The sequence below is a fragment of the Anguilla anguilla genome, chromosome 16, assembly GCF_013347855.1.
Source record: "Anguilla anguilla isolate fAngAng1 chromosome 16, fAngAng1.pri, whole genome shotgun sequence".
In the NCBI taxonomy this organism is placed as follows: Eukaryota; Metazoa; Chordata; class Actinopteri; order Anguilliformes; family Anguillidae; genus Anguilla; species Anguilla anguilla.
In genome coordinates this window covers 21,968,164-21,996,160 of record NC_049216.1, presented here as the reverse complement: position 1 = coordinate 21,996,160, position 27,997 = coordinate 21,968,164, and the positions used below count along the sequence as shown (strand labels likewise).

Here is a 27,997-nt window from a genome sequence, read left to right as displayed (position 1 = left end):
TCAAATCTGGATTGTGCCAGTGCCGACTGCGGCCGGTTGCCCCAAAGGGTGGGGAAGAATTGCTGATTGTGTTGCGCAAGTTATGGGAGGGTTAAGTTAGGGGTCTGCATTTCATTGCTCTTTGATGACCCCTGCTGATCAGTTAGGGCTCCTGTAGACTGCATGTTGAAGCCACAAATGACAGGTCTTCCTCTAACTCCACTATGCGAGCTTAGCTGTAGTCCGAGGTTTGACAAGTAGTATGTAATGATACCATGTGTTTTGGAGGAGGCTGTGCTTGCAGATAATTATACATTAGAATTTAGGGTGCCTACGAAAGCCACATCTTGGGCACCAAACGTATTTTAAAAATAAAATAAATCTGAACCATGATGGCAATCAAATATCTATGCCAAAGTCTTGCTTACTCACTAAAATATCCAAAAAGTCATTCAAACCCATCGAAATATCCAAACAAACATCTTACTATCTCATTCAAATATCCAAACCAAAATGTTTAACTCATTCAAACATCCAAATTATGATGCATTCCTAAAACTCACTGCAACATGCAGACCAGGGTCTCAGCGATTCATTCCTCCACAGCCATGTAACTATAACCCCCCCCCCCCAGCTGCACCCAACCAGTGCGGTTAGAGGTGAAGAGCAATCTGAAAGGAGCACATCAGATTGGAACAGCACATGCATTGTTCTTCTGCACTATGTTTCCTTAATTAATTGAGAGCGTTATAGTCAACAAGGACAATTGGCATATCTGTGTTAGCATCACTGTAAAGCTGCCAAGTGTATTACCATCTAATTTCCATCTGCAGTCCCCTAGGCAGGCTAGAACAGATAAGATATCACAAAATAAAAAAATGATTCAATACACAAACAGACAAAATAGACCAACTATGGACAGTCTGGTACTAGATCCAGGATGGGCCAACGCAAGCAAAATGTGTCATTGTAATATATATTCCAAATATATATTCATATATTCCAAAGCAAAGTGTTCTTCAATCTTAAATCAACTTTGACTGTCACAAAAAAGGCCACTATGACTTGCAAGAAAGCATGTTTCAAGCACAAGCAGCTAAAATATGTTCTTGCTTGCTAACGATTGCTGAGTATTAATGGTTTTTTATGGTCCACAGAAAATCCTGTTCACAGCAAAGTCTCTTGTAAGGTGGACCAAAAAAAAAAATGCTGCTATCTCTAAATGTTTATATCTCAATTGGTGGTGGTGTGTTGTTCACCAGAGCACTTGTAGTACAGTAGATTGTGTTTACGTGGATATATATGCTTACACAGCACATTTATATAGATTTGCTATGGTTATGCTGAGAAGCATCATTGTCTGTTGCAATTTTGCAAAGCAATTCTGCAAAGTAACCTCCTGGTTTTAAATTAAAACTCATCTGAGAATAATTTAAAGCCTGTTTCACCCATTTGTACAACCCAAATGTAAAGTGGAGGGAGATAAACACCTATTTTAAGGTGCCTTGCAACTTTGTCACATCTCATCACGAAAGAAAATATAGACTGTAAATCAATGCATAAACGGGGTATTAGCTTAGTAACACAAGATAGTAGGGGCACCATTCAGTTTTATGATGACAACTTCTGCAAATGTGCAGAGACCGCTTGATTTCATGTTTTATAATTGTACAGTTTTCCATAATTACAATCTTATCTATGTTTAAAGGAGTTTGAGATACTAGAAATGCTGTGTATATGCATGCACACGCATACACACACACACACACACACACACAAGCAAACCGAAAAGGAAGCAAAGAAAAAAAGGGCCCAAACTGGGAGTTTTCCTCAATGTTGTGGCTCTAGGTCTGCCTTGTGGGGCTTTTAGGCCAGGGCCTGCTAGCCTTTGTGGGGGGTTCGGAGGGAATGAAAGAGGAACAGTTTGCAACCCGGAGTACAGGCATGTCAGACTGTTCATCTGCACCCGGATACCATGGCAACCTCAAACCATTCAAAATTAAATAAATAAAAAATAAATAAATAGAAATAATGTGCATAACTACTGCAAGGTGGCTGATTAAGAGACCAGGGGATGATATAGAGGGTGAGAAAATTGAGTTGGGATTTTCAGGTCTCTAGCAGAATATGATGTCATCAAAGTCACAAGACTACAGCAATAAATCACTCCGCTGTCATGGGGGTTACCTGGGGACTTCATGGACCCCTGAATGTCCTGTCCGATGAAGGAAGACCAAGATGTCTGTGGAATATAAATGGATGAAAGAAAACTGAGGTTTTCTTCCATCTGAAATTCGACAAACAGATATCGACCACTGCTCGTTTTCCCACAGGTTGTGCAAGCCTGATTCTTGTTCATTTATAACGTGCTGCTTTTCCTGTAAAGAGAGAAAAAAAGCCTTTTGCCGCCTTATTTATTCCACAAATGAACAGATTCAAAACAAGCCCAACCTCCTTAACATTGTACAGCAAATCTCTTTATATATGTCATGAAAACAGCAACAACCGAACCGCTCTTATTTTAAGGTTAGTTCCCCAAATACATAAAGTTAAGAAGTCCCACCTACACTGCTGACGTTTGAGGGACTACTCCTATATACATTGTTCAAAGCATTTTTATCCATGTAATTGTGCCTCATTCCTGCGCTGTAGTCTTTTTTTTTAACCAGTACAAATCTTGAAAATAATGAAAACGCGTAAAATCTCTACCACACTAAATCTCCCCTTCACGAATCGCATGTCTGTAATTTAACCTAATTTCACCAACAGGTGGCGCTCAGATGTACGCAATCAGTTCTATTTCCCCTGCGTATAAATTCGGCCGCAACTGAATGAGCGGAAAGTTGTTGATTTTACCAGGCATCTAACATTCATAGAAAATTCAATATTTAATTTTATTTGATGGACTTTGAGTTTCTTCTCACAAGGAGTCGTTTATCAGAGAATAAGCCACAATCCCTTCTGTCGCAGAGGGTCGCGCGCTGAAGGAAGACAGAGTTCTCATCATTTTCGACTGTCGCAGCCCTTTGCATGCCATCCCTGCTCACGTCCATTTCCATCCCAGCTTCAGCGGAATAAGAAGTGAAATATCCTGTCAATCGATTTATTATTGACGAATCAAACAATTAATTAATTTATGGTTTGTTGTTTTAACGTCTGTCTGTCCCGTATTGTGACTATTATTGAGATACAAGCTGTGATGGACAGCAACCATCTGTGTAGGCCTAAAGCAGATCTATCGACCATCAGAATTATCCACACACCGTTTAATTACAATACGTTTAAAACATGGCTCAAATATAGGTGTAGCCTGTAGGACATGAAGTGCGAAGAACAATATTTATAAAAGCTTAATTCGATCAGTTGAAAGATGTGTGGAGTTTGTGTAATTAATTTTTGGAAATTCACTCTAAATGCATTGAGAGTCGGTGGTATAGAAAGTACATTCATATTTTAAAATATTCTTATTCAGCGTTTGACTAATTTACTTTGTGAGTGGAATCGTATTAGTGCTGAATTATTGGTTTGGACAAATATTCCCCTGAATTAACGTTTCCCTGTAGAAAAGCAATCGCGAAACAAAGCAGATAGCCTACTTGGCCCAATTTGGATTTGTATCTAAACCAAATACTCAGCAGAACAGTTCAACTTTACCTGGTTGAAATCGATTGGAACCACATCCAAAGCTGACGGAAACGTTCGGGGTGAAACTGCTGCGCGCCCACACATGCTGACCATTTACGTTTCATTTCAAGTGTATCTCCCCGTATTTGAGATCCTCAGTTGTTAATTTCTCTGTTATTATTCCACCTCGCCCCGAGAAACCACGCTCCGTGCAGAGCAAGAGAATGAACATTTTAATGAAATGGACATTAATTAAAATGTGTCAATTTAGTCGCCTTAATATCGATGTAGCCTACTGCAGAACAGGCTACACGGCAATTGAATATCTGCACCCCACAGAAAACACTATTTCAGACGCGACTATTGTGCGACCTCAAGCTGCTACACAGTCTAGAGAATGTGGGAATTCTAAATTCGTTTGTGGAGTGCCAGCTATAGGCTTTGTATGAAATTGCTCTTTGACAGATATTAATTAATGTCTTTCTAATAGCCTATAGACAATCACTCATTGGACATTGGAAATGTCTTTCTGTTCTTTTTAACAGATGCGGGGAAAATCTAAATTTCAACAGGATTGAGGTGAGACATGACGTTTAGTGCAATCCTCTACAGAAGGCCCGTGCATTCATTTTAAAATCAGTGAATAGCAGCCAAATTCTGATGTTCTGTTCTGTATTGACAACATGACGACAAGCAACTACAATCAGCACCTCAAATGTACAAGACTATGAGCAGCAAAAGAACAGAACATCAAATTCAGTGATAATGAATTCGCAGATAATCCTTGTAATTACTTGCGACTGTTGGGTTGGCTTGACCTATTGCCACATAAAATCACCGGTCATCCAGCCTCTTAATACATTACTGTTGCAAGCGTAGGCGCCTAACACGGGTTGGATGCTAGAGCTGTCTATCATTGCTCCTCCCAAGTTTGGTTGCTTTGCAGCGTGAAGATGCTCATTCATGGGAGAGAGGTAAAGAAAGCGCATGCAAGCCCTACAGCAGGACCGGAGCGGGGCTATTCTTGTCCTCAAGCGTGCGAATCCGTTCCTTTGGGTGCAACAATTCACCTGCACGGCGAAGATAACGTCTACAAGGGGAAACGAGCGGCGTGAAAACAAGGCCGGGAAATATTATCAACAACACACTAACGGATGTATTAAATTAACGCACCCTTAACCGGGATCTCTTTTCTTTTTGAATTCAGCTGTATTAGCGCTTTTTATGTGGGTTGCTTTTTTATAAAAATTTTTTTACATATGCTTAAGAAATTATGCTACGGACGACATTGCAAGGATTGCTTTAAAATGAAACACCGCGCAAAACAGGGAACAGCGTGTGTAGGTGCACATGGACCTCGTCCGGCTGGTTCGGCTCGGATGAGTCTTAACTTATCCCGCACCTGGCAGCAAATCACATTGTGCGATTTTTAAAACTCAACTTTTGATTTTTGAAGGTGCCATGTTATGCTAGACTGACTTCAGTGTACTCGAGGAAACAAGCAAACAGAATGACAAGTGAAAAGACATCTGTGCGGCTTGGACTCCTAATTGATAATAATGGGAATTAAACGGTGAAAACAGACGGCGCTTTTTGACGGCATTAAGATTTATTAATGAAAACACAACTAATGTGCCGAAAGCTTCTTCTGATAAACACTGATTGTGAAAACGAGCTCTGAGTTAACACGACACATTAAAATATGGAGAGTGGGCATGAATTTTCATCATGAAAGAGCGTCCTTTTGCTGCTGTCACACACTCGATGTTATTTGCCAGGGCTGAAAATGTATGTATATAACGTACATGTCCACTGGTGAACTTTCAGATTAATGGATATTCACGTTGTTACTTTTACATGTATGAAATCGCCAGGAAGTTCAAGTCCAACCCCTGGAAACGAGTAGTCTTGTCAGTCTCGTGAATGAAAGCGGCAATGTTTAGCTGTCGAAGTTGCCATGGATCTACAAGTGTGATTATATTGAATGAGACAGATGTGGACGTTTGTCACTGAGTATTCATTAGAGGAGTACTAGGTTGCATGAAATAACCACCACGAGCCGTCTGCAGGCACAAAGCCTGATTTTGTTTTTATTCATAAGTTAAGACGTCTTGACTCTTCGGTGAGCTCGCACTGCGCACCGAGCGCCCGCTGAAGCCTGGGGATAATCCTGATTTGAGTGGCTGTTAAAATAATAAGCGACGTGGTGTCAGTGAGGCCACAGACGGTGGGGATTTCACGAGATTACCGTTCGGACTGCTATTTTGTTCGTCCACACTCAAACATCAGTATTCGGGCGTAGGACGTCGCCCTTCGTTGCTCTCCTGACTGGCATCTTCTCGGAGCGCAGCATAGACAGGAATTTGAGGGAAAATGCATGCAAGTATCTGTAGATACAGGCGGTTCTAACAGTATTTGCAAGGCTGGAGTGTCGATAAGCCTCTAGTTACTGACTGTCCAGCATGACTGACGCGCAGGAGGAGGTACACTTAAGGTAAGGTGAACTTGAACATGACTATTTGAATTCCCCTTTAATTACAAAGTATTCAGATGCAATGCAGTTGGGTAAATTAACACTGGGGAAACACAATGCAGATTAAATTATGTTCCTGACACTGTTATGGATTGGAAAAAGTGTACTTAGTCATCTGCTTTTGAATATATGAGAAATTATCTTTTGGTTTGTTCTCAAAGTGTTCCGTACCTTGTCGGTCACAGTACCCTTCTCTCGTGTTTCCCGTCAGATACATCCGACCTGCGGTTAACACACACGGGCCACTTTACGAATCCTCCCGCAGGTGAGCGGGTGATGGTTCTGCGAGGATGCTGCGCTTTCCAGTGAAGAAAATTCGGAAGCAATTCAAACTCCTCCTTCTATTGGTCCTGCTTACGTTTGCTGTCTGGTTCACATATCTGCATATAAACCAAGGCAAAGCGATCAAACTGCATTTCAACTATGGCAAAGGTAGGCAACAAGGGTTAGTTTTCTTGTTTTCTCCCGGTTCCCTTTCACTCTAAAGCGCCTCAATTGTGCAAATCATTTACATGACAATGAAGGGACCACTAAAAGGGTGAGCTGTGAGGTTCTTTCTTTGTATGTAGAACCCAAACACTTTCCTTGCGCTTTAAATGATGTTCGAACAATCCAGATGTCATTTAAGTCTGTTGTGTTTGCTCATTCTTTGTTCGTTGCGCTACACTTGCTTTTGAGGAGAAAAGGAAATGAACCATAGCGAGTGAATTTGAATCCCAAATGATGTCATTCCCTGCCTGATATTGCGCAAAACCCCACTTTTTTTTGAAGAAGCCGTGTTCTGTATTAATAATGTAAGACTTAGTCAGAAGTAAAGGTGAGAGACAGAAGCATGTCTGGGGAAACTGGAGCAGCACAATCCGATGCTGGGAATCTTCTTATGATGGTTTCAGGTGTGTTTATATAGGTGAACAGCAGTAGCTGACAAAAAAGCAAAAAATGACAACAGTTTTCATTCAGTCAAGTACACATTCAGTCATTAATTGTTTGTTTTCCAGACTCATTTTTCCAGGGTGTTTTAAATAATTAACTTTGTGTACATACAGCTTGCTGCTTACTGAAAGAAATGGCTAAGCATCATGACCATGGTCTGAACAGAACTGTTTCACCAGTGGTTTGAACTCACACCAGTTTGATTAGAAGTCTTACCTTGCACACACACACACACACACACCTCTACCTTTGTGGTGTGCATTTCATGGCTTTGATCCTGGTCTCCAGTGATATCCATGTGCTCTCAGATGTGTGATTGACGGGCCTTAAATCCTGCCCCCAGTAGGCCTGAGTCTGTTCCTCCGGTTACATATGGAGGGCACTGACAGTGCTGAGAGAGGGAGAGATCACTCCAGTGATCATTTTTAAGCAGTGCTTTTTTTATTTTTTATTTATTTTAAAACCATTGTCAATTTGCTAAACCAAAATTGAATGGTCATTGTAATAAGGCTAGTTTTAGACAGTAAGACCCGTGTGGAAGCTATCCTACTTTTTTTGCTGGACTCGAGTTACAATTAGCTGTAAGCTGTGTTGCTGTGAGCACTTTAACTGAACATTGGTGAAGCACCTCTGTGTAACTGGTGTTTTGAGGTTAATAGATCTTCCATGACAGAGCCGTTTGTGCCAGCTGTCACCAATTCAGATAATAGCAGGAGTTTCACTCTCGGGAATAGATTGGCCTTTAATTAAACATCAAACTGTCTGTGTGTGTTTGTGTATGGTTTATGAGTACTTGTGTACCATAGTATCTCACTGCTTACTTTATTTCTCTATGCAAATCAGAAATTTGTGGCAATTAGCGGCTGTACTGCAGGTGTGGGAAAGAAGATAAGCATGTGTGTGCTGTTTTGCTTTGGCCTTCACCTAGCTAACACAATCTAATGCTTCCATTGCCATGCACTTGTGAGATAAAGTTATGTTCCCCAGTATTGGAACACATCTGTTATTCCCAAAAAAGTGCTGTCATAGTCACGGAACACATTTCAAGCATACTGCATACAAACTTACTGGCAGCATCGCAAATTAAGAGGATATGTGTCAAATTAAGGTATTGACGTTGTATATTTGTTTAACAGTTAACATTGATTACCATCCACAATTAAAATTCTTTTTTTAAAGGTCATTCCTCCAATGCTCCTTGAGACTTAAAGTAATGTTCAAAGGATGGCTCGGAAACTAAAGTACGTGCTTCGTATGTTAACTCTGTAGTCTGGGAATATTCTGAGAAGCAAGAACTGTGAGCTGGGCTTGGCTGCCAGGATGTATCCAGTAGGCTTGAAAGCAGCTCTCTGCTTTTAAATAAAAAACTGTAGGTCTCATGTTATTTGAGCCTCCAGTAAATGCCGACCTCTGTCACTCACAGAAGCATCTGCTCTGCAGCCTTGGGAAAACAATCACGCCCATAACGGAAACCGCCAAACGCTCGCCACCTTCAAATAATCCAAAACACACCGGTGCTATTTTAACCGTGGGTCCACCTCTCACCAGGTCCATTCTCCGTGGAAACAGCATGCTCCCGTCTATTATTAATGGCACATACATGTGAAGGGCTTAAGTGTTGGATGGAAAAAAAATTAATTGTATTTTATAAATGTACTTTATGCATTATAAATGGGTTATTGCATGTTATGTTTACATAGGTAAAGGCAACAAAAATCTTAACCTAAAAAAACTTTTATCACACAAACACACCGAACATATTTTTAATGAAGTTTGAAATTTCTCGGGCCATCGCAATTGAATGCAAAACTTAATTTTGTTCCAGCCCCACCATTCATTTGGGGAGTCTCATTTACACACCTCATTCAAATAAATTCTTTCACTCTCTCTTTCAACGAACGCAGATTTATATCAGTATAAATATAATCAGTATATATATATCAGTATAAAGGCATTGCAGGAGAGCAGGGCCTGTGTATTTTACTCTCGGGGAGAAAGTGTGTGCTTGACCAGGTTGGGGATGAGGCTTCTAATTAAAGGAGCAGATGTATATGCTCTGCAGATGGTCTTATCCAGGTCAACTTACATTGCCTGTATGCTTTTAAAAATATGTTCTCTATTTATATAGCTGAGCTATTTTTATTTATGTGATTATTGATGTATCTATACTGATTTACATTCATGTTAATAGTCTAAAGACTACAATTGCAGTGCTCCACCTGGGAGTCTAATAGAATTTGCAACTGCAACATTACTCTCCTGGCACCTCACTATTCCTTAGTACTGCCCCTGCTGGCTGGAAATGGAGATGTTTACATCAGTGTGTGCGCTGTGGTGGGATTGTGGATGTTGACGGCACACTTTCTGTAATTGTGGTCACATGGTAAAGCAGTCTCCTCTTTCTGTTCCTGAGATTCTTCAGCATTTTAAAGGCCATTTTCTTTTGCCACAAGATGGTAATGGGAGTGCTTTAAAAGTGGCTTGTTAGATGGAAACTGTCTCACAACAGCCCCAGATTCCCCCTGAATAAGCCACGTGCACTAGCTGTGTGTGCAGAACGAGCTGGCTGGGCCTTTGGAAATGGAGGAGCATATTTTAAATGAACATGGTGTGATGTGCCGCAGCTCTGATTGATTGTTGTTTATCTTAGCAGCAGTCAGGTTTTGCATACAGACGCTTGATAAGCAGTAAACTGTTTATCAAGCTTCTGTAAAAAAACAAAGACAATTCTCACCTACAAGTTTAACTGATTCAGCATAATTCAAGAGTATATATTCCACTGTCACACATTTTACGCAGATTTAACAGACTGGCATTTATTATCCTTTTATCCTCCAGTGGTGGAACAAGTATCTTACCCAACAAGCATTTCACCAGCATCTATGATATTATAGACAAAGACTTTGCAATGAAAACTATGGGAGTTTGAGTCAAGTGATGGGAACATCATATTGAAACAGCAAATTGCTCAACTGACTGTGGAAAAGTGCATACACATGTATATATATTTATTTTGGAAACATAATGATAAGTCACTAAATGCATTAATGGCCATGTATGTATACATACTTCTCCTATTAAACAGGAGTTAATCATAGCTACATAATCAGGAGTCATTTTTTATTCATGTAAAGCAATATGTAAAATGGCATCCTGAGTGTATGTGTAATAGTCTGCAGAAGTAAAAAACACATTTTTACATTTTTAAGGATGAAGCATGGTGTGGTTAGATTGAATAGTCCTCTGACATAGTATTGGGATGATGCTGAAGCCTGTAGTCCGTTCTGGTTTGGGAATGTGAAAGCGGCAGTGTGTGCTTGCTCAGAGGTACATCCGGAGGTGTGGAGGCACAATGTCCTCCCTGTCCTTCATCACCATGTTTACAGGCTAGCCCGAGCTCAGATGCACTTTATCAATGGGGCTCTGTTAATTAACCAGACACGCACACATGCACACACATGCACACACAAGCACTCCCAGGCACTTGCACAAACACACACACCTTACACAAACACGCTCGCTTACACAAACAAATACACACACGCACTTAACACAAACACATATTATGTGCACACATTTTTGTTCACACTCATACATGCGCAAGGAAATCAGAATTTCTTTTGGTTGGCTGCAGAGACCGTTTTAGTAGCGTTGTACAGCATAGTGTCTACTGCAACATGTGGGGTAGGCTGGGCTGCTCTTATGTGGGGGGGGGGGGGGGGAGAAAGGGGGAGAAAGAGAGAAGGGGGAGAGAGAGAGGGGGGGAGAGAAAAAGAAAGGCAGTGAGGTAGGGAGGGAGACAGGGGGAGATAGAGAAAGGGGAGAGAGAGGGTGGCTTCATTATAGCTATAGACCGTGGATTGGGATGCACTGAGGGTGTTAAAGGGATGCCGGACATACTGGCAGGTGGCTGCTGTTTGTTTGGAGCCGGACTGACGTACGGGGAAATGGCACAGCGCTGCTCGTGGCCAGAGCAGTTCATAGAGAGAGACAGGCCTGCAGTGGGACCCCAGGCTCAGAGACAGCACTCCAGCACCAAGCCTCCCTGGGGCACTGCAGCCTGTCTGCCAGGCCCTGTCCCCTGTCATTCCCCTTTTATATCCACATCAACCCCTTTTGCTCACGCCATTGTCTTCTAGACAAAAAAAGACTCTGCGCAGGGGTTGCTGTGCCCTGCTGGGCCATTTGAAAGCGGTACTTCCTTTGCAGCTGTTGTGCTTATACTGTGGGCTACACACTTTCATATTTGTATGTGTTTATTGGTTTATTTGACAGGGACTGGGCATAAAGCATTGTTACAGTGTTGAAAATAACCATCACGTACATTGCATCGAGTGTGTTCTAACACCTGTCCCTGGGTATAATAAAGAAATAAAATCAATTAGAAAACTAAAAAAATACAGAAAAAGAAAAGTATATATCAAAAATATAAACCAACAGAAAAGGCGTGTAAAAGTACATCAACTTTACCAAGGAAGATACCAGAGCAAAACACAAGTAGTCGTAAATTACATGAGAATAGCCATGGATATGAGTTTCTTTAAGATTATTGCTGTGTCATAATGCAGTCATAAAGGACTTGTTGGGGGTGGTGACCAACTGGGAGGCTTGCAATCATCTATCCTCTTCAGAGATTGAGATGGCCAGTGTTTCGCTGGAAAATAAAAGAATGGGTGCTATTTTGATTTCTTTTAATAATGGCTGAAGCTTCTAAAATGAATGTGTAATGAAGGGTAATTGTGCATTATTTTACCCATGGTACAGAGAGGCCTGCTGCCATAGCAACAACATAGAGGTGCCTCTTAGATCTTAATTTTTTAATTTTTAATTTTTTGCCCTGTCCGGTTTTTTTTTCGCTGGTGTCTTGCTGAAGGAAGAGATGTTTCCTAATGCTGAAGTGACATTAGCCATTTTCACTCATACGTTTTCTTGCTCTATTTTTTCATGGTTGTTCTTGAATATAAACGAATCTCTTACAGCAACAGTGCTGACACACAGAAAAAAACTGAAGCTCATTGCATTGCCCATTTTCAGGGCATATGTTTATATGTATTTATAAAACATTTTTTAAAAAGTATTTTATTTCTTTGCAGTGCGGTTTTTGAGCCTGTATTGTGTGGTTCTGACTTAAAAGGCATTTACTTCCAGAGTTGAGACAGGAGTGTCGAGCATGGTTTGGGCCTATCTGAAACCCCCACAGGGATCCGTATGTGGTTTCAGTATGGGAGATGAGTTTCATAAATTAGCCTGTCTGGGTTCCTGAGTGAGTTATTCGGTACAGTCTCAAAAGATGCTTGACACAGAGGCTTCTGGCTTATACAGTCACTGGTTCACCATGTCAGCATAGTGATCTGCTGACTGTAGCCAGGAGACTGCAGTGGGTGGACAGAATTGGGCTTGTTCCACCAGGAGTAGGTTGGGTTCTGTCAGCCAAGGGTCGTTTGGTTGTCCCCATGTCAGTTCCTCCAAGCCACTTTGGCCAGCCCACACAGGCTAGCGGATGGTCCTGCCCTTCAGCTGGTATTAGATCTCCTGTCGTACTGCACGGTCAGTGTTCCTTGGTCATGGCTTTGGTTAGTGCAGTGGTAAGTACCGAGGCCAAAGTGGTGATGTTGCAAGATAATAATTGGGAAAACTGAACAACAAAGAAACAAATGAGCTTGTTGCAGCACTCACAGTGTGGTGATTGTTGTTATCCACGGTGACCCTGTATTCTTCAGAACCCGAATGGCCTGCTAAGATTTTTGTGTGGGGGCCTTCACATTGGAAAACAATCCTGATATTTTATAAACCTACTTCTTATTTTATTGTTACTTGGGTGTGCAAAACGGCGTAGCCCAGAAGGGCTCTCAGAGTTGGTTTTCTGCAGGAAGTCTGGGCTGCTCTTTGTTCTGGCAGGCGAAGAGATTTTAGGAGAGCCTTGATAAGCACTCCCTCTCCCGCTTTGTTTTGGCAGGTGGAATGGTTTTCTCTGAGCCTCGCTATGCATCTCGCTTAAGCATATAGCCCAAGAAAAAGCGCATTCCGTGTGTCTCATTCTCACCACTGCCAACACGCGTAGACTGAGGATTCCTCACCAACTGATTGCCTAAATCCCCACCCCCCCCTCCCAGAGGAGATATGGTTCGGAAAGCAGGGACTTCCCAGGAAAAAGGATGGGAGCACGAAATTAAGAGCCCTGAGTCTTTTAACCCCTGGGTTAATGAAATTTGTGTTGGCCTGTAATAAGCTCTCTTCAACTTACTAACTCTTCCTCATGCAAATGAGTTGGTTGGACAGCAGCCACCGTCATCCCAGGAGAATGTGCTCTGGGGTAAGAACAGCAGCCTCTTTTCCACTTGACCTGCACTTTTCCGCCTGTTTAAAAAACAAAAAGCCAGTAAGCAAGCTGCTGGTGGCTGATGGCACTGTCTTCAGTGCCCAGCCCTGGCAGATGCCACACAGGGGGTGGTGGTGGTGGTGGTGGTGGTGCTGATATCCACACACACAGGTGGATGATTCAACCAATACGTCCACAGAGAATGAGACAGTGAGATGACCAGAGACGACTGCGATCGGGACAGGGCATTACTGTGTGACGTCGACGCACTTATACCGCAGATAAAGAATGTTCGTTATTAGCTACTTCCTCTGTTCAACAGTGCGTCACCTCTCTGTCTCATGTGAAGTGTTGTATTGCATTATAAATCAATTATTAGAGTACACTCTGTAATCTAATGAGGCGAGATTAATGGGGCCTCAAAGGGCAGGTGTTTTAATCCAATAGCCTTTATCAGCGGCTTTAAAGCAACAGTGGTAGGCTCATTTCTCCTGAAGAACTTTTAATTTGAATGTCTAACATGCTCTAAAATATGGAATGAATGAACCATTGGTCAACAACCATTTATTGTAATAAGTAAACAAATAAAATGAATAAATAAATGGCTATCTAAATGGAAAACAAGCTGACCCACTTGATTTGACGGCTGGGAGACAGGTGTATGGTAAATTCTGGTGTGTAGGCCTAAACGCAGTGGAGTTGAAACTCCAAAAGTTCAAAGTGTGCAGTTACAAGATGGCCAGCAAGCAGAAGTGAGGTACCAGCTACCAGCAGAGGTGTTGGGTGGGGTCCTTAACGCTTGGCACTCAGGGAGGATTCATTTTGACGTTCTTGGATGAGGATTTTAAACCTGCCAGAAGAGACATGGACATAATGACAAAAACAGATGTAGGCTAAAGAGACTGCAGGGCAAAATGTTATTGGCTTGCGTTCAAAGCCGGCTGACAAACGCTTCTCGCTTGGTGCTTCTGTTCCGGTGTTAAACAGTCTGGCGGCCTGTCAGAATATAGCAGTTGAAGACTTGGGAGTTTATAATTAAATCTTAAACAAGGGTATTTGACACTGTGATGGCATCTTGGGGACCATTTGACTTTTTCTTCCAGTTTACAGTTTGAAAGACTTCTCAAGATTTATTGGAACATGTCAACTTTTCACGAAATATGAAAATGCTCAGAGCCATCAAACGCAATTCGCTGCAGAAGTGTGACCAGTCATGAAGAAAGATAGTGACGAAAGTTTTTATGGTCTTCTGCGTTTGTTAGCTCCCAAAGCCGAGCGGCAATATTAGCTGACATCTACATAACTACAAATGTGCACACAATACAAAATTATCAGTGAGCTCTGTTGATTCAGCCTAATGAAATCAGCAGAACATGTTTCCATTATCACACAGACACACACACACACATTGAACCAAAAGCCACCACAGCCTTTGGTACAAGCTGGGCTGATTATCTGAAACGTATGAGGATGATATTTGATAAAAATACTGCGTGTACTTGTTTGGTGGTGTGCTCGGTGCTTGGTGGAGTCACATGACTGTATTCAGTAAATTGTCTTTGCAGGGGCATATCAGGCCTACATTAGCAGATGCATTTTGAAATTCCAGGACGGTTGCTATAATTTTGCCACTACAGAGTAAAAGTGCCAGACCGCCAGGAGAGGCATGCTGCTGATCAGTTCCACTGGGAGCCTGTGGCAGATATGAACGTACAATCAATTTACTGCCAATAAGCCGAGCGGATGATCAGAATGTAGTCTAAAGCACGGGATGCACAGCGTTCTCATAACTGTGTCTGTTAGGGCTGGTGAAGGGTGGACAACTGTAATCACCTCCAGCAAACACACATACAGGCATGCACACACACACACACACACACACATACACACGTGCTTAAACTCATAAACACAGGAACACATTCTCGTATGCATGCAAATACGCACCTACACACATGCAAAACAGACACACAAGTGCACACTCACACACTCCTGTCACACATGCACAGTTAATCATAAACTACACACACATGGTAAAGGAAACAGACAAGCACACATGCTCATAGAGGACATTCACATACTGTGTATGCAGACGCACACACACAGACGCTCACATATAAGCACATACACCGTTAATTAGGTTCAAATCCAACACCATCAGTAGTAGGGAAAATCTATGCATTCAGATATTGTATTAATACACAAGGGGGAGTGTATAATGGTGTTATACCTGTCTAGCATACTGGAAGACAGGCTTCAGAAAAGAACTTTGCATCAGTGTTTTGTATTGGTCATGCATAACACTCTACGTTTCGCATAATGTGGTATAACCCTGCTGCATCTTTGCAGCTAACGTTATTTCCACACGTATTATCATATTGTAATGAGGTCTATCTGAAGGAATAAGGGGAAAAAAAATCAAGCATTTCCACAGGGAACTTTAGCTACAGAGGATTGAGGACTGGCAGGTTTTTTAAAAAGGTGTTGGAGAATGAGAGAGAGAGAGAGAGAGAGAGAGAGACCATTGCTGCAGGGGAGAGTTACTGTTTAGCTGGGGGGTGGGTGGGGGGGTTCAAGTGTCCAGTTTTGATCATGGGCGACCTATAAAAGTCTATTTACATTGCCAGGGGGTGGGTGGAGGCAAGTGATTTTGCATGTGAAGCACTCGGAGGAGAATGCCCCAGTCATCCCCACATGCTGTGCTACTCCACATGGGCCACGGGGGCCCCAGGCTTGCTTGGTGAGCCTAGCCTGGAGGGAAAGCAGCTTGCTGGGAAAAGGAGACATGGCTGGCCTGGGAACCCAGGCGTGGCCAGAGGCGATATTTATTGTGTTTTCACAGGGGAACATGACAGCAGTAGCCACAGCATATCACAGCAAATTAAGAGCACTGTCTGCGTGGGTTACTCGTTGGCCAGTGCAGAGACTGAAGTAAAAACTGGCCCCAAAGAAGCCGGTTTAATATATTATTTATTATTTGCTTTCCAGAAGTCTCACACAGCCTAGAGGCCTCAGGGAGTACAGTAACAGAACCTCTTAAGCAGAAAAGCCCAGAAAACAATAAAGCACAGGCGTCAGACTCCAGTCCTGGAGGGCCACAGTGTTTTCAGGGTTGCTCTCGGCACCAGTGGTTCATTTAAGTCATCGATTGGCTAAAGAATCTGCATGCCTTGTTCTTAATTGGCAGCTGATTGAAAGGAAACCACAAAATTCCCCCTGGGAATTTAGATTGACACTCCTGCTGTGAAGTAACTTCATAGTGATCAGAGACCATCAGAGGGCTGGAAGATGGGTCTGCGCTACCCATGCACTGGTCCTACACCCCCTCCCCCATCCATTCACATTGTTTCAGTGTCCTCACCATGAAGTAGAACTGTACCTGTGAGGGAACTCCTCCTCTGAGATACTTTATGAATGTGGGGCAAGTAAAAAAATGAGAAAGGGACCACAGTTCGATGCAGGGAGGCTAAAATCGTATTGCTGCTGTTCTCTTCTGCCTGATAGTCCATTCACCAATAATGCCACTGATTGGTCAGAAATTACACTCACCTGGTGTCCTAGGTTTAAATCAGTCCCTAAATAGGGAGATTGTACCATGCACTCGGCACACACACACTCAGCAAACACACTGAGCGCACACTCAAATGTTATCACATATTATCACTATTTTTTTTTCTGAATATGGCTCAAAGAAACATCTGCTCCAGCTATGTGTTATACCACCATTATCACCCCAACAAGCGTTTTTTATGGAGCTGGCACAGAAATGAGAGAACGTGTGAACAGGTGTGATGCCAGGATCCTGATAAAACCCACTGAAAGTGTTTTAAAAGATGAGCAGCCAAAAGCACCTGCTGATTTGTTGCTTGTGTTCAGATTGCCAACACCAAGTTTTCCTGTTGTGTCGACATGGGGAACCAGACGATACCAGTTCAGCCAAGCTCACATAATCCTAACTGTTGGATTGTACTTGTTCTGTAATACTGGACACCCCTTTCGCAGCGTCAGACCTGTCTAGAATACATTGCGAGTTGCATGAAAAGGCCTCAAATGTGGAACTCACCCCTCAGTTAATGCTACTCGAATCTCAGCTCTAGCAGCAGTAATAAAATGTAAATAGACCTGTCATCTATGTTATATATTTATTCAGCGAAATGCCAGGCTAAATTCTCAACATATTGTTTTCATCTGCATTGTCTAAGCTCTAAAGGCTGGGATAACTGGGCATGTGATGAATTGTCTGTGAGGATGCATTAATGGTCCAAAGTATGCAAAGTGAGAAAGAAGAAGAAAGGTGGTTCAAACCCTGCTGTCAGGCAGGGATTATGTCACAGTTCCAACTTCCACTCCTGTATTAACCCTGTAAGGTGTAAGATCAGAAATCTTTCATTAGAATGTTCTTAACTGAACATTCCAGTGCTGATGGAACAATCACTGCTGGTAATTGAAAGCAATGGAGTTCTATAACACTGACTGGATTTTTTTTTTTTTTTGTGGGGGGCTTAGATTAGTTACATTCTTCTTGATCTTGTGAGTGACAGTTGAACATTCTGTTTGAAACATTAACTGTGGCCTTAGCTATGAGTGAACCAGTGTTGTGTGTACAGCTAATTAGCTAATTGAGCCAGGCCAATTATGTGAAACCAAAACTTGCATGCACAGTGCTGCTCATCCCTGCCCTAAACTGCACCCCATGCACAATCCCTAAATAACAGTAGTAATTTATTGCTGTAAGCACATCTTGGATATCTTTCCAAGGTGTCTGTTTTGAAGTTTGAAGTTTTGTTTTGGAGCAGCACAAAGTGAGTTGTCTCAAATGTCCATCGTTGATAGGACTGCGATCCATCCCGAACCTGGTTCTGATAAATATTTTGTGATGGAAGAAAGTAGATGCCATGTCTGTGCAATGTGTAAGTAAAAGGTTGCACTGATTAGTTTCATTTATGTTTTCAATTAAAGTTAAAACCACCCTGGTTTCCCAACTGAGCATTGAGCACAGTTTACGGAAGTATTTTCATAGTTTGGGCTATGACTTAATTAACTGTGACAGTAATTATATTTGGACTCAGAGTGAATATTAATTAAGGCCTTCTTTTTGTGCTCATTTTTCTTGTTGGTTTGCTTTTAAAAAACCTGTGCAGGCTGCTTATGCAAAAATCACTTCTGAAGGATTTCTGTGGGCCTCGGTCGAGTGTCTTTGCTTAAAGATCCCCCCAAATATCGATACGATAAATCCCTTAAGCTTCCTGCTTCCTGAGAAGCCCTGTTTGTGATGAGTTGACAGGGTAGTGTCAGGGGGATAATCAATCATGGATTGGATGACAGCTTTTTCTCTGTAGTCTGTGCTTGGTGATTAACAATGGCATTTTTACATTTATTTATCTTTAATTTATCCCGGAGAGAGCCACATTGAGATTGGCATCTGTTTTTCAAGAGGTATTATCATTGCATACCGCACAGTAGAATATTTTGTACAAAAGCACAATGATCCGGTAACTTCAGTCCAACTGCACAGCAGTTGTTTTTTTTTTTAACTAAAATGAATATTTTTTTGCAATAATTACTATTGCACAAAAGCAGACAGAGACACCAAGGCTCAACACATTTCTGAGTAGAAACAATTAATCTGCTTTAGTGAGCCTTGTCTAAAATGGAGGTGCTTTTCACGTGAACCAGTTAAAATGGGGCTTGGAACATTTACTAATTTAATAGTCAGTTGTCTGTTTGTTCAGCAGCCATTCACTCAGTAAAAAAATGTGAGTGGGAACACCAGTTGGTACCCTGTCTCATGCAGAAAGGACAAACTGCAGTGTTTTGCTGCTGATGAAGGAGGAGGCAGATGGGGTCGGGATGGAGACAGATTGAGCAGTTGGTGGATAAATTCGGGAGAATTCTTCCGACAGTTGGTTCCTCTTGGAAGTGCCCTTCCCGCTCGGCTGTCCCTCGTTATGGCTGTTGCGTGTTGTGTTGATAGGCGGTAAGATGTGTGACGAGGAGGAGAAATCAGGGAAGACCTCCGGCACAAGGCTGGCCACCTTACTTTTTTTGGTTTAGTTTTGCTTTTAGTGACAAATGGCTTGTTTGTTCATAATTTCCAGGCAAGCGAAACTCAGGAGGGGGTGTTATTAGTATCCTGATATTCTAACACAATATTGTGTGCTCAGCCTATAAGTACCCGTCTGTTTCCCTGGCCAGCCAATGAGCTTCCCCTCCTGGCGCCCATGGTGACTGCCCGTTTTTTTGGGGCATCCTTACACCGTCTCGTGAGTCGTGAGTTTGTGTAGAGCTGTGTAATGTGATGAAAAGGATCCTTTTGAGAAGGCTTTCCTGTGAGCTGGCTTGATGGAGATAACGGACAACAGGGGCTGGATTCAGAGCTGGAGCGGCCGTGCTGCTTCCCGCCTGATAGACTGCAATGATGGCCTTTTCAAATGCTGAAAGGGAACGGGACTCGACAAAAATGGGTGCGGGTGTGCGTGTGTGTGTGTGTGTGTGTGTGTGTGTGTGTGTGTGTGTGTGTGTGTGTCTGTATGTCTGTGCGTGTGTGTGTCTTGGAGTCTTTGTGTATACTGTGTGTATATGTGTCTTTGTGTGCGAGAGCGTGTGTGTGTGCGTGTGTGTCTGCCTGTCTGTCTTCCCTGTTCCAGACTGGAGCCCTCATTTCAGACTTACTTCTGGAGTCATTAGTGCCTTTACATCGACTTTCCTTTTCTTCCTCTGTGGTAGATGGCCAAATTGGTGTTCATGCAAGGACTGTCTTTCTGGGCCTGTCCCCACTCATGCCTATGCTTTCAGTGATGTTCTCCTTTTCCTGTAAGCCACTTAAAAGCACAGACTCTCACAACCAGAGTCTTTATACATACTGATGTGTGATAATGGCAAAAGGCCCTGTCTGGGAATTTTGAGCCTGCCTGTCAGAGGGAGTTACCTTAAGGTGATATTGTGTGTTCAGCCAATAAGCACCCATCTGTTGTTGCAGCCAGCCAATGAGCTTCCCCTCCTAAGACATCCTTGTGGCCGCTTGTGGTAGAGTTGCGTAATGTGACAAAAAGGATCTTTTTCAAGTAGAATCTTATCCAGAGTGACTTACAAAGCTTACATATTTATTTATTTACTTTATTTATTTACAAACAGTCTATTTATATAACAGTTCCGTAGAGTTCTCAAGGGGACAAAGGCAGTACTGTGCCAGGGAATCAAACCTGCAACCTCAGCTTGTTAATAGTCGTTCTTTAACCATTATACTACACTGCTGCCCAATCAAACTTCTGCTGATGTAGTCTCTATCCCGTTTGTTGCGGTTTTACTTGCAAAAAACAATCAGTCTTTTGATCAGTTGTTTCTAAGGAGATTGGGGAAATTGCAGTTGGCCATGTGAATGGTTTTGGGGCGACTTCAGAGTCTCCTGTACGCATGGAAGCTCTGACAAACCAAACAAATGGTTTTACAAGAGATTTATGACCCTTTTTTTATGGAATATTACTGCACAAAACTGGTAGTTAGCCTGAACGAGGCTAAAAATGTGTGTCCCTAGTCGGGGCAACAAAATACATTTTAGCCTGACTAATCGACTGGCTTCTTTTCTCTCTCTCTCTCTCTCTCTCTCTCTCTCTCTCTCTCCTTTAAAAAAAAAGGGAGCTAGTAAGTAGATTGTTTGTGGAGAAACAGACATACAGCCTGCTCTGACCAAATTGCATTCCATGCAAGAACAAGAGTCAATCTTTTCTTATACCCTCTGCTGATATGGCTGGCCGTGAGGATGTCACGGTGACCTTGTCCTCTCAGTGACGATAAGTATCTTTTTGAAGGACAGATCCATAACTCTTAATTATTCTACCTTGTTTCAGCATAATGTTAAGTTAAGCAGATTCTGTAAGGCGGCTATGGAAGACTGATCCAAACTAGAAGGGCTCTATTAGTTGGCGACTTAGTCAGTGACAGCACTCTCCACGGTATGCCAGCAGGGTCACGGGTTCGAGCCTCAGCTGTGTCATCGGCTGGCAAGGAGCCTGACAATTTACTATTTCAAAATTGGGTAGAAAATCAGGCTTAAAAAATTGAGCCACAAAATAGGTTGTTTCGTCTGATTGATTTGAACAGAGCACAATGTTGGCCGTGGAGAACAAAGCTGACTGGTTCAGGCAAACCACCAATTGACAGAACACTGATGAGCTCGACCGATTATGGGAAGATTGAAGCCTCATTTGCTGCCACCATTACCAAAATGTATTGCTTGCAAAATTACCATTGTACAAACAGGGACATGCCCTCACTCTGAAACGGCAGGAGTAAGCGTGGCGTAGCGTCGCCATGGAGATGGCAGCAGTCACGCCTGTCGGCAGCAGGGTGCGCCTGGTTCAGAGACACAGGCTTGTAAATGTGGCACTGGGGCGCAAGCAAACCCCGCCAAATCATCGCTTAATGAGACAGCTGCCACTGCTTGGCACCAAGACACTGCTTTGTACTTTCTCTAAGTCACCTTCTCTGTGTGTTTTTACCTAGAGCCGTAGCTGCTTGCAAACTGAGGACCAGTGGTAGCGTAGTTCTCAGCAAATGCATTCACATGAAATTATCACAGTGGAAGAGGCAGTACACAAGCAGATCCTGCTGTTGTCAGGTGTGTGTGCGCGCATGTGTGTGTGTGTGTGTCTCCGTACATGCGTGTGTGGGGGGTCTGATGTTGACTGTGCATGTGTGTGTGGGAGGGGTCTGGTTTTGGGTGTGTATGCATGTGTGTGTGAAGTGCTCACAGAGCATATGCGTGTGTGTGTGTGTGTGTGTGTGTGGGCTGACGAGTTGCAGTGCAACTCTAAAGCAGGTGACTCATCCTTCTCTCATCCCTCCATCCCCAGCGCTTCATCTCTCAATCCACCCTCTCCGGGACCCCGGCATGTTTAGGGATAATGCCACCAGAGCATGTCTACCTCTCAGAGAGAGAGGAGGAGTCCCCATTTCAGCATTTACCCTCGCTCACAATGAACCGTGATCAATTTCACAATTTCTACATCCATTCAGGCTTGCTTCAGGATTTCATTTCCTGTGCTCTTCAGACACCTCTTCATACAACATGGATGCAGATAGAAGCGTGGAGAGTGGTAGCCCTGTGCCACTGAATACAGATAGCAGGAGCCCACACATGTGCATACACGTGTTCATATACTGTAATGTGGATGCAGTGCACATGTTTGTACGCAGATCCCGTTACCTCTTGCTTGGAATCTGGGTTCCTGGACTCTGTAGACCTCATTTATATTACTGTTCTGATAAATAAGACAAAAAGGTGAGACAGTTTTACTCAATCTGAGATTTGCCAGTGGGGTAAGACAATTTTACTTGTCAAGAAAAAAGTACTGTAACTTAAAATAAACAATGTTTTTCTACTTGAGAGACAAATACAAGATTTTAAGTCTCATTAGAAGACTAAAACACTTGTTAAGACAGACCTTTCTTTGCAGGATATCTTTTCTTTACCTGGGAGTTTTTCCCCCTTTGCAAGTGGCCCTTCACTGGAGCTAGTTCAGCATTCCTGTGTTTCAGTGTTTCATGAGAAAATATGGCATTTTATTTGTACAAAACTGTTCAGAAATGTATCGCTACACCTGAGATAATACTTGTAAACCGAGATAGAGCTCAAAACCAGACTCTGAGACATAAAAATATGAGCTCTGACTGCCAACAAGAATTCATATTGGAACCCTTCAGGAATTATTTATGAATGTTTTGTTGGACCAGGGAGTATAGCATACATAAAAGCACAAGTCTCCATATCTGTGTATACTTTAAAGAAAGACACTCCAATGCATTTTTCAGTTCTGCTGAATTGGAGATATACAGATTATGGTGCATTACCCTTGATTCATGCCTGATCCATCATCTTTCATTTATCATAGAAAGAACAGTTGTCCTATATCACCTGTAAAGTTTATTCCATTGCCTTTGTCACCCCGATACAAATCTGTTCAGGCAAGGTTCAGCCAAGATGATGAATGAGTATTATTTGCTCAGTATCTCAGGATAAATTTGGACTTTCACTCTGTCCCCAGGCAGAGGTGCATGGGCTTAAAATGGGAGCCGAAGCTGGCTGACAAGCAGGAGCTGAGGCTGCTGGGAAAGGCATGAACCCTTAAAATCAGCACCCTCACTGAGGCCTGTATCTAAATGCTAAATGCATGGAAATCAATGCAGGTGAAGAGGCTGCCATTATATAGGCAGAGTAGACAGAGCCCCTCACCTCCAGCTGTTCCTTCTGCAAGTTCAAAAATGGGGATGGGGGGGGGTGTCAGTTATAGGCTGAGATTCAATCAATTTCTGTCCTTAACTTTGCCTAAAAAATTCATTAATTTAGTTCAACTTGCTTAGCTGTGAAGAAAAATACATTACTTTATTTGTAAGTTTGAGTTAATGTAAGATAAATGCTGATTGAACCATGACCCAGAACTTTCCATGCTAGGAACAGCAGAGCAGGTTACCCAATGAGGATGGAAAATTGAAGTGGTGTAGCCAATGAGAATGTTGGTTCACTTGCCTGCACAGAGGCAGTGCTGTCCAATTCCTCATCTGAAAAAGCTTTCTATTTTCCATCTTTGTGTTGCATTTGATCCAACACTCAGTTCACTTTGGTTTTTAAACGGCTCTGGACTAATACAGTTGGCTTGATTGAGTGATTAAATGCTTGATTGATTCTTTTATTTCTGAATGAAAGAAAGAATGAGCGAAAGAATGCGCGATTGATGGACGGCAGCGCTTGGAAACTCCCAGAGGAGCTTTAAATGGCGTAGAGAGTAGGAACGCGCTTACACCTCGGTCACGTCTCTACCATTATTATTACGCCAGGGAAGAAACAGTGTTGGTGCAGTCATACAGACTCCACTCCTTACACCAGACCAAACCAATTTTCTTTCCTCAAATTGTTCTTCTGCCCGCAATCTGCTGATTCACTGCTCTGGAAAACTAGACCGAGAACTACCCCCTCAGCTGGACAACCCAGCAGCCCTGGAGCCGGTGTTATCATATGTTAATGGTGTGATGTCTGAGCTGACCGAGATGCAGTTTGCAGTGAACCTTATGTCCATGCCTGTTTAGCGATGATTTAGAATTTTTGTCTTAGTTTGAGAGCTTGTTGGTGCCACCTCTGTCAAAAAGATAATTTTGCCACTGTGAAATTACATTAATATGCATGGATTTACTTTTTGGAAAAAGTATACCTGTAATTTACCACAGTTGCTTGCTGATATCTTCTGCTTACAGAGCTTTCAAACTTAAAACTTAAGATGTTATCTTTTTAATATTTGTGTATTATGTCCACCTTTCATGAACACCCTGTTTGATAGGAACCCTCCACCCCGAGTCTTCCCTGCCCCACCGTGGTTGTCGTGAATGAGAATCAAGCGGGAGTCGGTCTTGAGCGAGTTTGTGCTTATTTTGATTTTTTTGTTGTTGTTCATTAGTAGAGGCAGAGGACTGTATTCACAGCGATTTGGTCATTTTCGTGGTAGTGTGATTAATTCAGCGTCCTAGAATACCTGCTGGCTACCCTGGTAGCGATCAACAGCCACATGCTCTGGGCATTAGGTCACAGAGCTAGGGGTAAGCCTGGAAGGTGTGTCTGGGTCATTATTAGCTGATGACCTCATTAGGATCGAGCCTGTGTGAGAAGGGACTGTGAAACTGTCAGCAAGCGAGCAGTTCCCATTAGCTGTCTGCCAGCAGAGAGCTGCCATTGCAGACAAGCACTATGGTGGTCTGCTTGTGGACAGCTGAGGTGAGACTGTTTAGATGACAATCAGCTGCTGATAGAATTAAAAATAGTCACTGCATATCTCCGCCACTAGGGTGGCGATGTCGTGCTGGTTTGCAAAGTGCTGGTGGACTAACGGCTACCATTAACAGGCCAATAGATGCTTGCTGCAGTGAAATAGGCCTGAGTTATAGAACTGACTGTACTTCAAGTATTCTGGCTGTAAAACCACGACCCAATTAATTTTTTTGCAATATACCTTGATAAACATCATTTTTTAATTTTATTTTTTTAAACATATGCCTGAACAACTGCATGTACACTTGAACTAATGCAGTGCATATAACAAGCACAGGATTAAATTTAACAGGTGTGGACATCAATGGGAGGTCTGTTATAATATACCGCTATTTTTCTATTGTGTATCCTGTGAATCTACCTCAGCCCCTCCCGCAACTCCAGCTCCTGTACTTGCTGTGCATATAATCATTCAGAAAGTGTGCATTCGCATCCCACCTAGAAAATTAATAGCATCAATTCATTATCTTGTCCTGAGCAAGGTACTTAGTGTCTCCTTTATGAATATTAATGACACATAATAGAAATCTTGGCTTTTAAAAAAAATTTTGCTTTAGTAGTTGACAAGCATTCAAATGCCAATCAGTTAGTGGTCTCCTGGTCAGATATTTAAAGGATCCAATGTTTTGGCTCATTTCTCAAGATTACAAGAACAAATAATTGAAGCAGGTGCCTGAAGCTGCCGTTTGGATATGTAGGACTTTTTGTCCTGTTGTTTTTGTTCATGTGCGATGACTCACTGTCCTCATTAGTACTCACTGTCCTGGTGCAGAAAAAGGTTTTTATTTTATAAATTAATTTATTTATGAATTAATTAATGAAGTTAGTTTAAAATAATTTACATTTTTATATGCAAACTTGGTTCCAAATATGGGAATTCCCACCCTGCCCAGCTGTCTGCAACCACAGCCATGTTCACTTGTGGACCTCGCTGCCTATTCGGGAAAGTGTACACAGCTATGGTTCTGCTCTAAAACACCCCTGGAAATGGTTACAATCAAAAATAAGATATGTACACCCTCTGGAAACATTATGGTGATGTACAGGCTGCTTTTTGTTGTGACTTGAAATGTATTTTCTTGTGCATGGTTTGCGAGCTGGAAATACCAAATTTGGGTTGGATTAGAGATGCCAGATTGTTTTTTTTTTTAATGAAAAAGGAAAAAAATCCTTTTGATGTACAAAAAAAATGTTCTGGGCTAGTATAGTGGAAAATGGAAATTATATAAAAAATACCCCATGCAGTGATGTATTACTGGCTGACATGGTTGACCTCGGTGTATTGGACATCAGTGTTAAAAGGATATTGAAAGATGTAGAGGTGAAGGGGAAGGGTGCAGGAAACAGCCGACCCAAGAAGGTGGAGTTCAGTGGCCATTTTTGCACCTGCAGGTAAAACCTGTTTAACAGGTAGAAGTAATAGCATGACAGCTTGTGGTGAAATTTCTTCAGCAGGGAAGGCTGGGTTAAATACAAAAATGAGCATCTGAAAGCTGCGTTGTGACAGCTGTTTCTCAAGCGTTTCCACCAGAGGCCGAAATGGCTATGGGAAAGAAAATCACAACACCTCAAAATGGATCTTTGTGGCCCTCAATCACTATGTCTTAATCCATATAGAAATCAAATTCAATTAGCCATGACAGAGGCTCATTTTCTAATCCTGTTTCCGAAAAAGCAGCCGATTTGTCTCCCAGGCACAGCGTGGTGCTAAATCTGTTTACTATTATGTAGCAAGTGAAAGCTCTTTGATCATTCGTATTCATCAAAGTGCTTTTCAATTGCCCCCCCCCCAACTCACTCACACACCCTGGAAAAATAGGTGGTTTGCTGTGGCCGTGGTGAGTCTTTCACTGGTGATGTTGTGATACTTTAGCCAATCATGTGGCTGATAATGACAGATGCAACATGTGCATTCAGCACAATCTGTACCAATTTGTTCCTATTGCTGCCTGGCCCTTAAGTGTATCTTGCTGTATGTATGTCAGGTGTACAGGGCAGACATAAGAGCCCTGCTTTTGGTTTTGGAAAAGCATCAATGATCCGCGTGGATGGAATTGTCTTGCATCCCTTTAATGAAAGACCAGTTTGGCATGCTGCAGAATCAGACCCATTTATTCCCTTGGCCGAGGCTACTAAACTCAGTCAGGAGAAATGCTGTCACTCAGCTTTTCCACTTGTATCTATGAACCACGATAATTCTCAGAGACCAGGTGATGAAATTAACTTGGTGAAGACTTGCGTGGTTAAGCACCTGGTTGAGTCCAAAGACTGGTTGAGTGGACCCCCAACCTCAGATTTTTATAGCTTTGTGTGTAACAGTCATTTTTAAGGAATGCCCCTTTAAGTGGGATTGGTCTTACTATGCAAATCTATGAGCATTATGCTATTGCCATTGACACTACACTAATGAGGTCAGAGTTGAGAGTGGTGATGGACAGATGGGTCACATAAAGGTCACCGGTCGAGAGCCACACAGTAGGAACCTTGCAGCTCTCTGACTGTTTCTGCTGGGCTGAATTTCTTTTTGTGACAAACGCAAGCAGGTCCATGTCTTCATCTGGGAATGGTATTTCTGTGATCTGGAGGAGATCCGATATTGTCGCCAATGTTGTTGCTCGTGTGGCATCAGATTGTGCCATTGTGCATTGTTTATTGAGGCCTGTGTATCGTTTAGTGTGCCCTTGGCATGGTTTATTCTTTTTTTAAATTTGGCATGCAATGTGGGGCTGAGCATGTCCAATTCCCACACTAATTTGGGATGGCCAACTATCTGCAACCCCAGCCGCATACATGCATG

At 42.4% G+C, this 27,997-nt stretch overlaps 1 protein-coding gene across 2 annotated transcripts in view; it reads left to right on the top strand.

Moving 5' to 3' along the window:
- Positions 1-4,512: 4,512 nt before the first annotated feature.
- The window catches only part of b4galnt4a (beta-1,4-N-acetyl-galactosaminyl transferase 4a), a 137,807-nt gene continuing 114,322 nt past the window's right edge, over positions 4,513-27,997 (top strand). The window contains exons 1-2 of one of the 2 annotated variants that reach the window (XR_004762854.1): positions 4,513-6,097; positions 6,348-6,568. Coding sequence is in view for 1 of the 2 variants with exons in the window: in XM_035396501.1 (XP_035252392.1) it covers positions 6,427-6,568 (142 nt within the window). In the remaining variant the exon portion in view is untranslated. The remainder of the gene's footprint in view (positions 6,098-6,347; positions 6,569-27,997) is intronic. The other variant, XM_035396501.1, reaches the window with a different exon arrangement.